The sequence below is a fragment of the Cylas formicarius genome, unplaced genomic scaffold (genome assembly GCF_029955315.1).
Source record: "Cylas formicarius isolate icCylForm1 unplaced genomic scaffold, icCylForm1.1 PGA_scaffold_10__41_contigs__length_53128322, whole genome shotgun sequence".
Lineage (NCBI taxonomy): Eukaryota > Metazoa > Arthropoda > Insecta > Coleoptera > Brentidae > Cylas > Cylas formicarius.
The window spans coordinates 44,190,293-44,203,404 of record NW_026844214.1 but is presented as its reverse complement, the minus strand read 5'-3'; the positions used below and the strand labels follow the sequence as shown (position 1 = coordinate 44,203,404).

The 13,112-nt window shown below is 33.0% G+C and overlaps 1 protein-coding gene across 2 annotated transcripts in view; it reads right to left on the bottom strand.

Moving 5' to 3' along the window:
• Positions 1 to 13,112, bottom strand: part of LOC132708209 (cuticlin-4) — a 66,946-nt gene that overhangs the window by 49,374 nt on the left and 4,460 nt on the right. The window contains exons 3-4 of one of the 2 annotated variants that reach the window (XM_060680384.1): positions 11,674 to 11,713; positions 1,432 to 1,670 (exon numbers count right to left, since the gene is read on the bottom strand). In XM_060680384.1, coding sequence (XP_060536367.1) covers positions 1,432 to 1,670; positions 11,674 to 11,713 — 279 coding nt within the window. The remainder of the gene's footprint in view (positions 1 to 1,431; positions 1,671 to 11,673; positions 11,714 to 13,112) is intronic. The other variant, XM_060680385.1, reaches the window with a different exon arrangement.

Below are 13,112 nucleotides of genomic sequence, written 5' to 3'. Positions count from 1 at the left end.
CGGGATGATTGTTTTTCGCTCCAGGGTGCTGGAGCGAATGGCTTTTTTGGGGGAAAGGTAAATGTTTTTGTTTTTTAAAAAAAAAAAGGAAGCAAAATAAATAAATTAAAATAACTCGCTATATTCTTGTTCATCATAGAAGACGCCAAGAAATGGAGAGGATGCCTGGCCCTCCACCCTTAATCCCAATTCAGGAGATCCCGAAGTAACTAATTTCACCCCTTATTTTAAAATAAAAATACTAACACTTTTTTCAACCAAAAAAAAAAAAAAAAATAGCTTCCAAGACGTAATCTCCATCGGGTCCAGCGAGGAGACAGCGGAATTCCCACACGATGGCGGGGAAGTTAGACCAGGTTCGCCAAGCTCGGGGAGTAGCACCATAAGCTACATTTTCGACTTGGCGCCTCCCTTGGATCCTGAGGAGTCGCTCGATTCGGGATATGAACAGGAACATATTTAAAAAAAGTACGAGCGGGTATTTCCACGATAACGCTGACACCGTTAAATTTCTAATTTTCTTTTTGCAGATTCCGGAATATAAATATTTACTCGTTACCTCTCGTGTTTTATTTCCCCTGTCCTTTGTGCGCAATAAAAGTACAGTTTGTACCCGCGAGGGTACACATTCGCAGAACTATATGTTTTTAAAATAAATGTTTTGGTCAATATTCACTAGGTGGGGTTACCTTATTAAAGAAAATCTTATTCCAAGAGGGGACACTAGTTTACATTCGAACCGCTAGGGGGTGCAGATGGTCACGCGAACAATATGATCAAGTCTCATTGACGCCATTGCTTTTCTTAGGGGTGGGAAAATATCTGGGCTCTGATTGGCTTCGCCGCCATCGCAAACTAGAGGTGGGGAGATTGATTAAACCCCATTGGTGCTTGCTTATCCAATGGGAGCCAGTTTCAAGGGATTATGGGTAAAGGGGGAGGAGCTAGAGAGTCGTGGGTAAGGAGGACACCCCACAAAAAGGGAGAGGAGTGGGGGAAGCCTATATTGTACTTATTCACTACTGTGCTCCAGTCAAACGGCCGTCATGTATATACTTAATGTTTCATAATTTTTTTATATCGAACGTAATTAATTATTGTAACTATATTCCAAATGCGCAAATTGAATTTTATAAATTGTAAACCGTACGTTAGTGCGGTTTGTCGCAGGATTATTATGTTACGGCGTATCGTGTTACCCCGTTTTCCGTTAAGCTTACTGTTTTGCGTTACATATCTGTATTTTTTTTACTGTCCGGACATATTTTTCCCGTTTAACAATATAACGCGTTCGTAACGGTTCTAACAATACCTATTACCTATGCGTTAGGTAATCGCTAAAATTTTTCTCAAGGTTACATTCGATCGACCTTATACGAAATTATAGCGCACCGTTAGCCTTTATTCAAGATCTCCTTCGTTTATACGTACCAAGTCGGTGCTCATCGTGTTGCAACCCCTAAGCGGCAGAGTATAAGCGATCGGAGAAGTACGCTGTACCCACTCACCCATGCAGTGGGTGTTTTTCGACAAACCGCGAGGATATACCATCCCATTAAACTTGCCCGATGTCGTGCTGATGCTGACCACGATCTCATCGCTGTTGCAATCGACGCGGACGTCGGCGTCGGCGATTTCCGACGCTGCCAGTATATTGGAGTCTTCGACTACTGAAACAAAACGGCTTCATTAAAACTATATCGTCTAAAATTTAATACTAATTGTCCATGATAAAGTTCCACAGACTTGGCCCAGTGGCCTTATTAATACGACCCCTAGCAGAACTTGAACTTCACAATTTTTTTCTAATTTTGGCGCAATATTCATTTACTGATTTACTGAAATGTTTTACATGTAGTGCATATTTTGTGAGCCCAATGAAAACAAAATAGTGTTTTTTTTAGTGTCAGCTAATATAGCACAGACCAAAAGCCATCACGTCAAACCGAAAATTATAATTAAAAAAAACTCCTATTTTTTAAAATCGTTTGTATATTTGTATTTGTAATTCTTAAAAAAAAGAGAGAACATAATAATATATACTTTATGCTTCTGTATTTTCGTTGTATACTTTGAACAATAATACAAATTTGCCCCTTTTCCTCATCATGTTCCTTATATCTGGCAAAATATAAACTATTAATTGTTGCTAAAGCCAGATAGATTTCTTTTCTTCGGATGTTAACTCATATTTTTGCTTTTGAGGGCTCAACACATAGGCTACAAAGTTATATGACTTGAGTTCCTGCTCATATCAATCCTGAATTTTTTGAATTTTTGATAAAGGTACTTCTATAACATTCTCGAAGATATAGTGTAAATGTTTCCGCTGCTCTACAGCATCTAAGATTGTAGTGTTTTTTCATTGCAAAATATCAAGAGCAACTGATATTGGTTTTAAAATGCCTAAATATTCTTGTGTTGCATGTTTAAGCTCAATATTTGATACTTTTTGGTAAATGGTCTAATCAATTTGGTTTTTGTTTTCTGAGTGACGTACATCTTTAAACAATCAGCAACGCTATTCCATCGCACATCACTTACAAGGATTAAAGCGTTGCCTCCTCCTGCTTGAATGAATTTCGCTTTGACTAGATGGTTATCGCGAAAATACTTAACGATTTGGACTACATGTTCTTTGACGTCATACAAAATATGAGCGGAGCAGCGATAAGTTATAACTTTTGAGTCTGTCTTTTCTACCAATGTTTTTCTTATGAGGGCCATATTTGCTGAGTTATCTGTCAAAATATTTTAGTGATGTTGTGATTCACACGAAGAAATTAGGTCACAAACTACTTCAGTCAGATATTGTGAAGTATGAGGTTTTCCCTCATACTCAGTGTGGACGTTCGACTACCCGTCAATGGACATACACATGGTCTTGAGAGAAAACAGGAACATTTTGCCGTTCCTCCTCATACATGTCATCTAAAAGGCTTGTTGAAAACACTTCGAACACTCGAACTCGGAGCGCGAGCATTGAAGATGCCAAGTGAGATTTTGGCGAAACGTCTGCAGGATTCCAGTCGGATGCAGGATTTGCAGGATTCCAGTCGGATGCAGGATTCCAGTCGGAGTTCAACGAGCGAACGGATGATATCTCGGAATATAGTGTCATCACATTTTTCCATCCGTGAATCAATACGTGAGAATATATATATATATATATATATATATATATATATATATATATATATATATATATATATATATATATATATATATATATATATATATATATATATATATATATATATATATATATATATATATATATATATATTTATTTAACTTTCCATCTTGTAGAAGGTAGAAGTATGGTATTTAAAGTATGGTATTCACAAAAACGTTTTCAAGAATTAAGGCATTTATTATTTAAAAAATATCATGTCCTTTTTGTTTTTTCCTGCCAAAATTTGAATTCATGCATATTTTATTTATGTTTATAATTTTTAGATACTTATTTTTAGTTTTTACGATAAAGAAAAAAGGATTTCGTATTCATATTGTATAATATCTTCATATTAGGTAACGAAGGTACACGATTTTCAACGTATTTAAAAAAAGTTAACCGTATTAATTTTATAAAGGCCAATAAAACCTTTACTAATTTTTTAAAAGAAATTTGGGGGCATATTTGGTGTTAACTGGTATAAAGTTACGACATTCAAAACATTAAATAAATATATAAATAAATAAATAAATAAATAAATAAATAAATAAATATATATATATATATATATATATATATATATATATATATATATATATATATATATATATATATATATATATATATATATATATATATATATATATATAAATAAATAAGTAATAATAAAACAAAATATTCTTTACCTTTTGCTGCTTATTAAGTCTTTGAGCTATCCATTGAATTTCTTTCTGGTAGATTTTACAATTCGCTCTACACCCAGATTTATTTGGATCTGTTGTTTTAACCTTAAACTTAGTGCGTATATTGTTTATAGAGGCTTTGAATTATTTTGTAATTGCTACACAAAAAACCGTAAACACATATTCTTATGAAATTTAAAAAAAAAAATCAATTAAAATCAAAGAAATCAAAAAATGCATGATTTTTTTAAATCAATGATTTTTTATTTTTTAATAAAAATCAAGTTTGCCCAACACTGGGTTAAATAAGTTTTTAGCTGCAAGATTGTATCCAACATAATTTAGTGGAAGAACATAAAGTTTATACAGTGCCGCACGCCCAAAATTGAAAGCTTTTCAATAGTTTTAATTGCGAAGTGTCACGTAGCTGGGCCGTAAATTTACGACGAAATGTGAAAAGCGCAAGGACACTGCTCGCTCGATGACTGCAAACGTTTAATCATCAAAAAGTGCACGTTATTAAAAAGCAAATTGCATACAATCACGGTGCTAACCGCTTGACGTAAATATAAACGGAAAAACGTACCTATATGGAGCTAGAGAAAAACAATTTCATCGAATCAAGCTGCCATCAAATTTAATGTCGACGATTTGTAGATAAATCACCAACATACGACTCAAGGCTGTATTTCAAATTCAACGACATCGCGTGTTGTTTGTCATTTTACTGGGACAGAGTTCCTTATCTACAGAAAAGTAAACGCTTGCTTTAAAATCCATCAAAAAATGGGAGTCAAGTTCACATTTTCTTTATCGGTGCCTTTTACAGATCAATAATTACATTATAACGGGGTTTTGAAAATATTTTCTTTGTCAGCGACAAAAATAACAACTAATTGTCACATATATATCTAGTTAATATACCATGGGACCCCTCAATAGATGTGAGGCATGCGCATGGAGACAGATGAATCAACGATAGGCATTTAGATCAGATCAACAGATCATATAGGTATTAGATAATATAGTGACCCTAGCACAGTAAAATTGATGCGCACCGCAGGCGGCATTTTCTTTCTAAACAACGATTTCCACACACTTAACTTGTTTTCCAGAACATTTAACGAGATTTAGACATATTTGGACAAAATACTGCTGCAAAAAGCCGCATCCAAAGGTACTGACCATCTGTCAGTGGCTAGGTTGGTTGTCAAATACCGCATCAGTTCCTGTCCCATGCCTCTATATGCCTAGTAGCTATGTTGGCCAAAAAATAAACAGTTTTGAATGGAAAAACACAATATGGATTTTTCTGAAGAGGGCAGTTTTAGGGAGGAAATAGGAACTGTGGATACTGCAGTGTGTTAAGATAACCCATAAGAACACCATAATAGATGCGAAGATGTGTTTGAGAATGCTCGTTTAATATCTGTATCTTTTAGAAATTTTGCTATGTGTTTATGCTTTTTTTGATTTATTGGCACTTCTAAATAGTATAGGCCAAATGGGTCGGTCTATGGTGCACTTTTTAGGACCGTTTGTAGGTAGTTGTTAAGAACACTCGACGAAGCAACTGCGTCGTTCCGTTGATCTGCATTTATTTCACCGTATTACATTTCCCACTAATTTTATTTTAACAAACTGCACTAAATTTTTTTAAACTGTACTGAATCCTTTTATTGTAATTAATAAAAATTTCAACAAGATGATTAAATTAAAAAAAAGTTGCAAAATTTATAAATAAATAACGTGCCGTTAAGAAAACTAAAAAATATACTTCCGAAGATGCGCCAAAAACCCGACATTTGCGGATTTTGTTTTTATTTTTTTTGGCGTTATTGTTGAGAAATTTCAAGTACGAATGACATGAAAATGTTAAAGTAATTGTTGTTAGGTCTTTTTGTTTGTGTGTCTTTCTGTCTTTTTATCTGAGGAGAAGATCGGTATGCTACAATGTTAATAATTCCGGAAAAATAGTCAGTTTGGTTGGTAGGAGCACCGTTGATCTACCTATTCAGAATCATATTGTGTAGTACCATCTTTGTCGTTCCTTTACGGACCATATGAAAAAATAGAGTTGATGATCATTTCCCCGAAACCAAACCTCGTACTTAAAATTTCTCAACGCTATCTTGCAAAGCTCAAAAAGTGGCAACGAGAAAGTGACCTCCATTTTTTAAAAAATATCTTTGAATTTTTAACTTAGCAGCATGTTATTAAATTAAAAATTTTGCAACCATTTCATTTAATTTAATCGTCTTCGTATCTCTTGTGGTTTACAATATCCCCATATAGAATGAAGCGGGACCTACAAAAATAAAGAAGATATGTTCAACCTGTCAGTTTTTTCTTGCTTAAAACGGATGTAAATACGTATGGTATACCACAAAAATAATTTCGCAATATTAAAAATGTAGTATCTTAAATTGAAATTTAAGAGTTTGCGTCTTAACTCGAAATTTTGGCTCAAAATTCGTGCTTTATTTCCCAATTTTACCTAACTCTGGAAACTCTGGATATCTGAAAACAACTGGCGATAGGACAAAAATCCTAAAGTTGCACATGTTAAAGGCATGCATAACCTAGAATTATTTGTAACTGTTCAGGATGTCCCACAAATATGTGTAGAAAAATGAGGTTACGCAACATTATTTGTTGTGGTTACTGTGGTGTAATCCTAATAGTTTTTTTTGCCATATTGGGAATTTATGAATTCTATTGTTCAATGTGCAAAATGTTGTAAAATTATGATTGCTGGCAGAAATTTAACTATGGCCGTAAAATTTCGTAGGTAAATGGAAAACCACTGCATTATATAAAATGATATCCGAGATCGGTATAAGAATGTACGAACCGCTTTGTATATACAATAAAACGAAAGCGAATTGGCGAGAACGAAAGTAACCAAGACCGCGCCCACGGGTTCTATTGCGTCCATTTTTGTTCCTCGACGTTATTATTCCGAGCGTATACAGAAACGACGAGCGTTTTTTTTACGTCACGTGACCTATTAATTGCATAACTGAGCCGAAATAAGGTTTACGAAATATAGATACACCTACCATAACGATTACTTTATCGACCGTCCATTTGCAATACTCGAATACGGACAACCAAAAAGATGAGGAGAAAAATCCCAACGTTTACGTGAATGGACCTGACAACGCTTTCGTAATGGAATTTATTAAAATTAAAGATGGAGATTGAAGTTGATAGGTGACTACAACTCAAGTAATATATTAACGACGGGCAAATCACCATCCAAAACTGGTACACCAGATTTTTATTTTACGGATTTGACTGATTTTGAAAAATAATTAATACATTAAAAATTGTTACATTTTAAAACCTCTTTTCAAAAAATATCATGGGTTGTCTCAGTGTCAGTATTAAAATAAAAAAATAATAAAATCAATTATTAAATATATTTTATTTTCATTTTCACTTTTTTTTTTAATTCTGTGTCTTAATTATTTTGCTTTCTCTTCAGATTTAGAAAACTTAATTGCGATAGAAGTTTAATAAATAAAAGAAAGCTTTTATGAGTACTCCAGGTATGTTTCCTTATAACCATACCATAACCAACTTAAATTGGAAAATTTGAGATTATGCTCTAATGAGGTGACATTTTGAGGATGTCGACAATTGCAGTTATACCAGAAGTGTAGTGTCAACTGGCTTATATCAAACAAAACAATTTTTCTTATTATTAAATTAGGCATGTTTATAACTTCACTAGATCGGTGTGTAATTAGGCAATTTACAGACGGGAATAGAAAAGTAACTTTCAAATGTTTATTTAATAATTACATATTGGCATATTGTTATTTTAATTTGTTTATTATTTAAACGTTGTTTTGATTGATTGAATTGATTTCATAGATAACAAATATTTGACGGATTTCACAGAGCTCACATTCTAATTTAAATAAATTATATAATAATTGAGTAAATTACATTAATAATGAAAAATGAATTTGCATAAATTTGAAATTGGAAAATCCGCCCAGTCCCGCTCAATTTCGGTGTCGCCCATAGAAGTAGGTAAACTTTGTGAAAAAAAAATGTTTGATCACTATTGCAATACTTTGTTGTAATTTTTAATCTTAATTGGTGCAAGTCGTATAGTGACCAGTGCCGGCCAAACTTTCATAGAAGGCCTGTCATCGGGTATTAAGGTACCTTCAGGAAAAGGAAGAAGACCGACCATCGTTCATATTTTTCAACTTTTGAGTCATGTCATACTCCATCACTATTTTGATGAAATATTTTCCGGTAGTAATCAGTAACAAGCTATCATTTACGACGAGAATTTGGAGATAATTTAATAAATAAGGATCTATTACATTTAGTAAATTTACGTTTTATGAAACATACCGTGGAAGATGTGGCAAAAAAACATAGTGTAACTGTGCTGCAGAGATCACCATGTCCACAATCAACTGTTAAAGGGCTGAGACAATGTTGCCAGTGTTGATCATCAGTTTCTAAAGGATTAGTACGTACACAAATGTTTAGGTATAAAAAAGCATTGATCAATCATTATTTAATAATAATATGTATTGTATAATAAATTATTGTGCGTTTATGATGTCCAATTTACCTATAACTCTCTTAGAGATTCGAGGAATCCCAATAAAAAATCGAAACATTTCCGGATTTGTGATAAACTCTTGAAAACAATGTGTCAATGTGTGAATTATATGCAATAAACTCGACAAACTGCTGGGCTTTTCTAATTGCACAAACATTACTAATGCCATCCACAATATTAAATGATGGCCTCCACACAAAGGTCAAATTATTTAAAAAACAATTCTTTTTAGTTTAATTATTATAATAATCTCACTACGACTTTTGTTGTTTTAAAATAAAATAGAATTTAAAATATGGTTTCATTCAGCTCATAGTTTATCCAAAATAGAACAAGAAATAATAGTTGTTTGTAAAGATATTTCATATGAAATTAAAGTAGTTATGAACTTGATACTTGGGTTGTAAATTCAACTAGCAGATTATGCGTACTTTTATTAATTCACAAAAGATTTGTAAAACGACTATGACAATTTAAGTCGCGCACGCCAATGATTTCTACTCCCTCTCGGAAGTTATTTTCTCCCACCTACCATGGTAACAATAGGAACTATTCATAATTAGGCAACAACTTACCACACTCGTTCCTTGCCTAAATGCATATTCTGTCATCACAACAAAGAGGATTTTATGAATGACTTATGTTATGCGGTCTCTTTTAGTTGGACATCTGTAGCCATATCGTTGCTAACGAAATCTTATTGCAATTGTACGGGCGCAAGTGACAGCATTTGTAACAAGAACAACAAAATTCAAAATAAGAGCCCTTAAGCTAATGTTTGATCATCAAATTGAGGAAGTGACACTGGATAAGTGGCAAAAAACATTTCAGCATTGAAGATGAGAAAATTTGGGATAATCACATGGATCGATTGCACCCGTTAATTCTAAGTCAAGAGGAGGTGATAGTTTCTCAGATAACGAAGGATGTAATGATTTGAATGTATATACATAATTGAAAATTTTTTCTTTCTACGAGTATTATTTCCAGTATTTCCGGTTTGGTGAATGGATAACAATAAGCAAAACCCAAAAATAGACCCAAAGCATGCATTCGATAAAAAGAAAGAAATTTACAATACAATAAATGTCAAACAATGATAATGGCTAAAGTATTCCTGTAGTAACTGTGGTCCCTTTTCATTCCTAATGAAGTTTTATAACTTTGCACTTTTCGGAATAGATTTTAGCAAAATCCTGGAAAATTCGGATTTATGCTGGGGGAGGGGGCATACATATACAATATTGTAATATATATTATACACAAGGTGTCGATTTGCTTCTTTTAATGGGATTACTTTATATAACATTGATATTTTCAAGTCCTCGAAAAGTTCCAGACATGTTTCATTTCATTCGTGTAACTTATTTGTGAGAACTCAGTGGGCATCTATATGTATAATTACGTTTTAATAATACAAAATTGTCAACGCTCGTGGGATATTCTCGTAAATTGCTCCTCTAGCGTAATTTAAAGAAATTTTCCCGTTACGCAAAATTAATTTGTTTACTTATTAACAGTGGCTAATTTCTGATAAAGTTTTCTGTGACAAAATGTTCAGTAAAATCACTGCAACTCAGATTTTTCGAAACTCTACCGGCAGGGTGCGTTTCTAGTTGCGAACTGATAAGAATATTCTCATGAGTACCTAATAAATTAATTTAAATGTTTAAAAAATTACAAACACTTACAAATGACTGCAATGACTTGCGCCAAAACGCATAATTAAAATCTGAAACGTATTAAGCCCGAAATGTTTGCGTATCCTAAGAATCTGTAAAGCGACGTTGCCATCTTGCGCGTACTACGATTGATTTGTAAGAAATTAATTTTAAAAGTAAAAACTGAAACCGTAGTTTCTATTTTTTACGAGATGAATAAATAGACTTCGTGTAAGTTGAGTGTTCATTGAAAAATATTATATATGGCAAAGTTTGGTGAAATGAAAAGACTATCTGACAAATTTTATATTCGACCGTGTCCATTTTGGGACGAAAACATTTCCGCAAGCGAATTAAACGCGGTCTCGCAAATAAAACAGTTATTAAACGTTCAATATGGCCGTCGCATCTATAATACCTACCAAAAAAGTTCTCCGATAGCGTGACTGACGATTACCCGTTAACGGTAAAATTAAAGTCCCATTCCGCTTATTAATATTTCTATAAACGTGACAAGGAAAAAAAGATCGTTTTTTTGTTTCAACCGGTTCGACTATCAAATCGCTTCCCGACAAAACAGTTTCCGAAACCAGGCATAGCAGATGGGAAAGAGTTCTTTTTATATATCCTTTTTAAATTTCGAATTAGATCAAAGATTATTTGTGCAAAAAAAAAACATTTGGAAAGTATGGAAAGAAATTGCTACAAAATTTTCAACCAAATTAGTCAAGAAGTTCACTTATACACATTTCTTTGTGGAATATGCTCACCACTTTTATTCAACTCTTGACGTCCCCTAACAGGGTCAGCCTCTTACAAGTAAAACAACTTCAAAAGAATGAAAATCACGACCTAGTAAAACTCCAAAGGAAAAATATAGAACTGATGTGTGTCAAGGTAAGAGTCACTTTGACTTGCAAAAAAGCATGCAATAAAGCATAAAAAAATGTTTGTTTTCATTCTTGTTGCACCACCACTGACCAACTCCTACAGTGAAAACGTAAAAAATCGGTATTATAAATCCTATAGCCGTACCAAGAAATAATTTTAAAGAGAAAGCGACTTGTAATTAAAGTTGTCGTGTATAAGATGGCGCATAAAACAAATGCCCCCTTAAAATGTAACCTAAATCGTGTGCCTAGTCGTAGAGAAATGTATTAACAAAAAAATGAAAATACGTTTCTTCCCTTACGAAACATTTTTGCAAATAATCAAACAGTCAATCAGTGGCGTCTACTTTAAAAAAAAAACACGGCGATTTCTTTAAATCCACAGAAAAACAATGAAGCTTTATTTATACTTCGCTAGGGATTACGTAAAATTGCAATTATCATAACTGGTCTCATTACTGTGATAATACCTTCACAGCCAAGTATAAACAACAATTATCGTGGTAATAAAACCGATGAACCGATATCTAATTGCGCTTATTACACAACACAAGTTTGCACATGTGTTGTGATTTTCTCAAAATTTTTAAAACCGTTAAACTTTTTGAAGGGTCGGTGGCAGCAAGAAAAAATAAAACGCTAAAGATATTACAAAAAAATGAGTACTTACTTGAGGGCGCAGGTAAATTGGCGGCGTCGACTGCGGAAACCTGAAATTATACGGAAAATATTAGTTGAAGTGGATAGTAGTCTCCACTGCACATGTACACGCAACACCAATCACTTACATACACTCGCGTTTAATTCCATTACAACTCTGATTTATTGAGGGTAGTTGAGAATTTACCCAAATTTTAGCAGGACAGATAATGGAACATTCACAAAACAGTAAGGCTAGTAGCTTTTCAATCAGCTGATTAGAGGGTTACCAACCTAACTATGGGACATGAATATAAATTAAGAAAACTAAAAATTATTATTATTTTTATAGTAGTTTTGTAGATTAAGAAGCGACCATAGGGCCATTGGAGATATAGAGCCCCAGCCTATGCTGATAATGCCAAGCATCTATGAAAAAAAATATAAATAAACGGAAAGCGACATCCATATCTTTTAGGTTCAAATGTTTGGATTGTTTCTTTTTATGGTCTTGTATTGGTGTATACTTTTGAGCAATAAAACATATTATTATCATTATTATATATACTTGGATGTAACACCTGGCATTGATTTCCTTCACTATTTTGCATTTCGAGGATCAATTTCATCCTCTACCGATAGAGGCGAATCTGCCCTTCTTTTAGTTCACTTATTTTTTGTTTCATTAAACTAAACAATTTTTTACATAATGATATCAAAACCCAAGTATGCTATAATATAGGCCTGTCAACTGCAAGTCAAATAGATTCTGTCATCTTTTTAATTTTTTTTCCGACAATACGACTTTTTGTTTTATTGTTAATTACTACACAAAAGGTGCTCACTTCATTGATTGAATTTTTTTGGGAAATTTCCACTGTTCTGGGTATTAAGTTAGTTACTAATCAAACAGCCATTCCTTTGTACTTGTTTCAAAACGAATGGGTCACAGAATAGTAGCATATTCTTTCTACCAAAATATTTGGATTTGTCAAATAAACCGATGTCCTAATAATATAATACAATTTTTAAAATACATGCACAAAAATTCGCATGCGGGAATTTTCGGTAGAGAAAAGTTACATGGTATAACCAGTTTTGCCATAATTTGTAGATGACGCCACCTGCACACATGATTTCGCAAAAGTACCATCATATTTTTTTTTATATTGTCTAATTTAATTTCTGGTAAGACAGAATCATTTTCTGGAATTTTCTAAGTAAAAAGGTATTATTGTTTCATATCTATATTTTAAGCCGCTTTCAAGATACTTACTTTTTACCTAGCAATGTGATTCGTGAATTCGTTTTTTGCCTTTTTTTTCCGTTTCTTGAAACTTTATTACGATTCCTGGAAATTATTATTAATTTATTACCAGATATTTTTATTTCGAAAACTAGATACGCTATTTTACTTTTCAGTTGGTTTTCTATCTTATAAAATTAAATTAGGTTTTGGTCGTTTTTTTT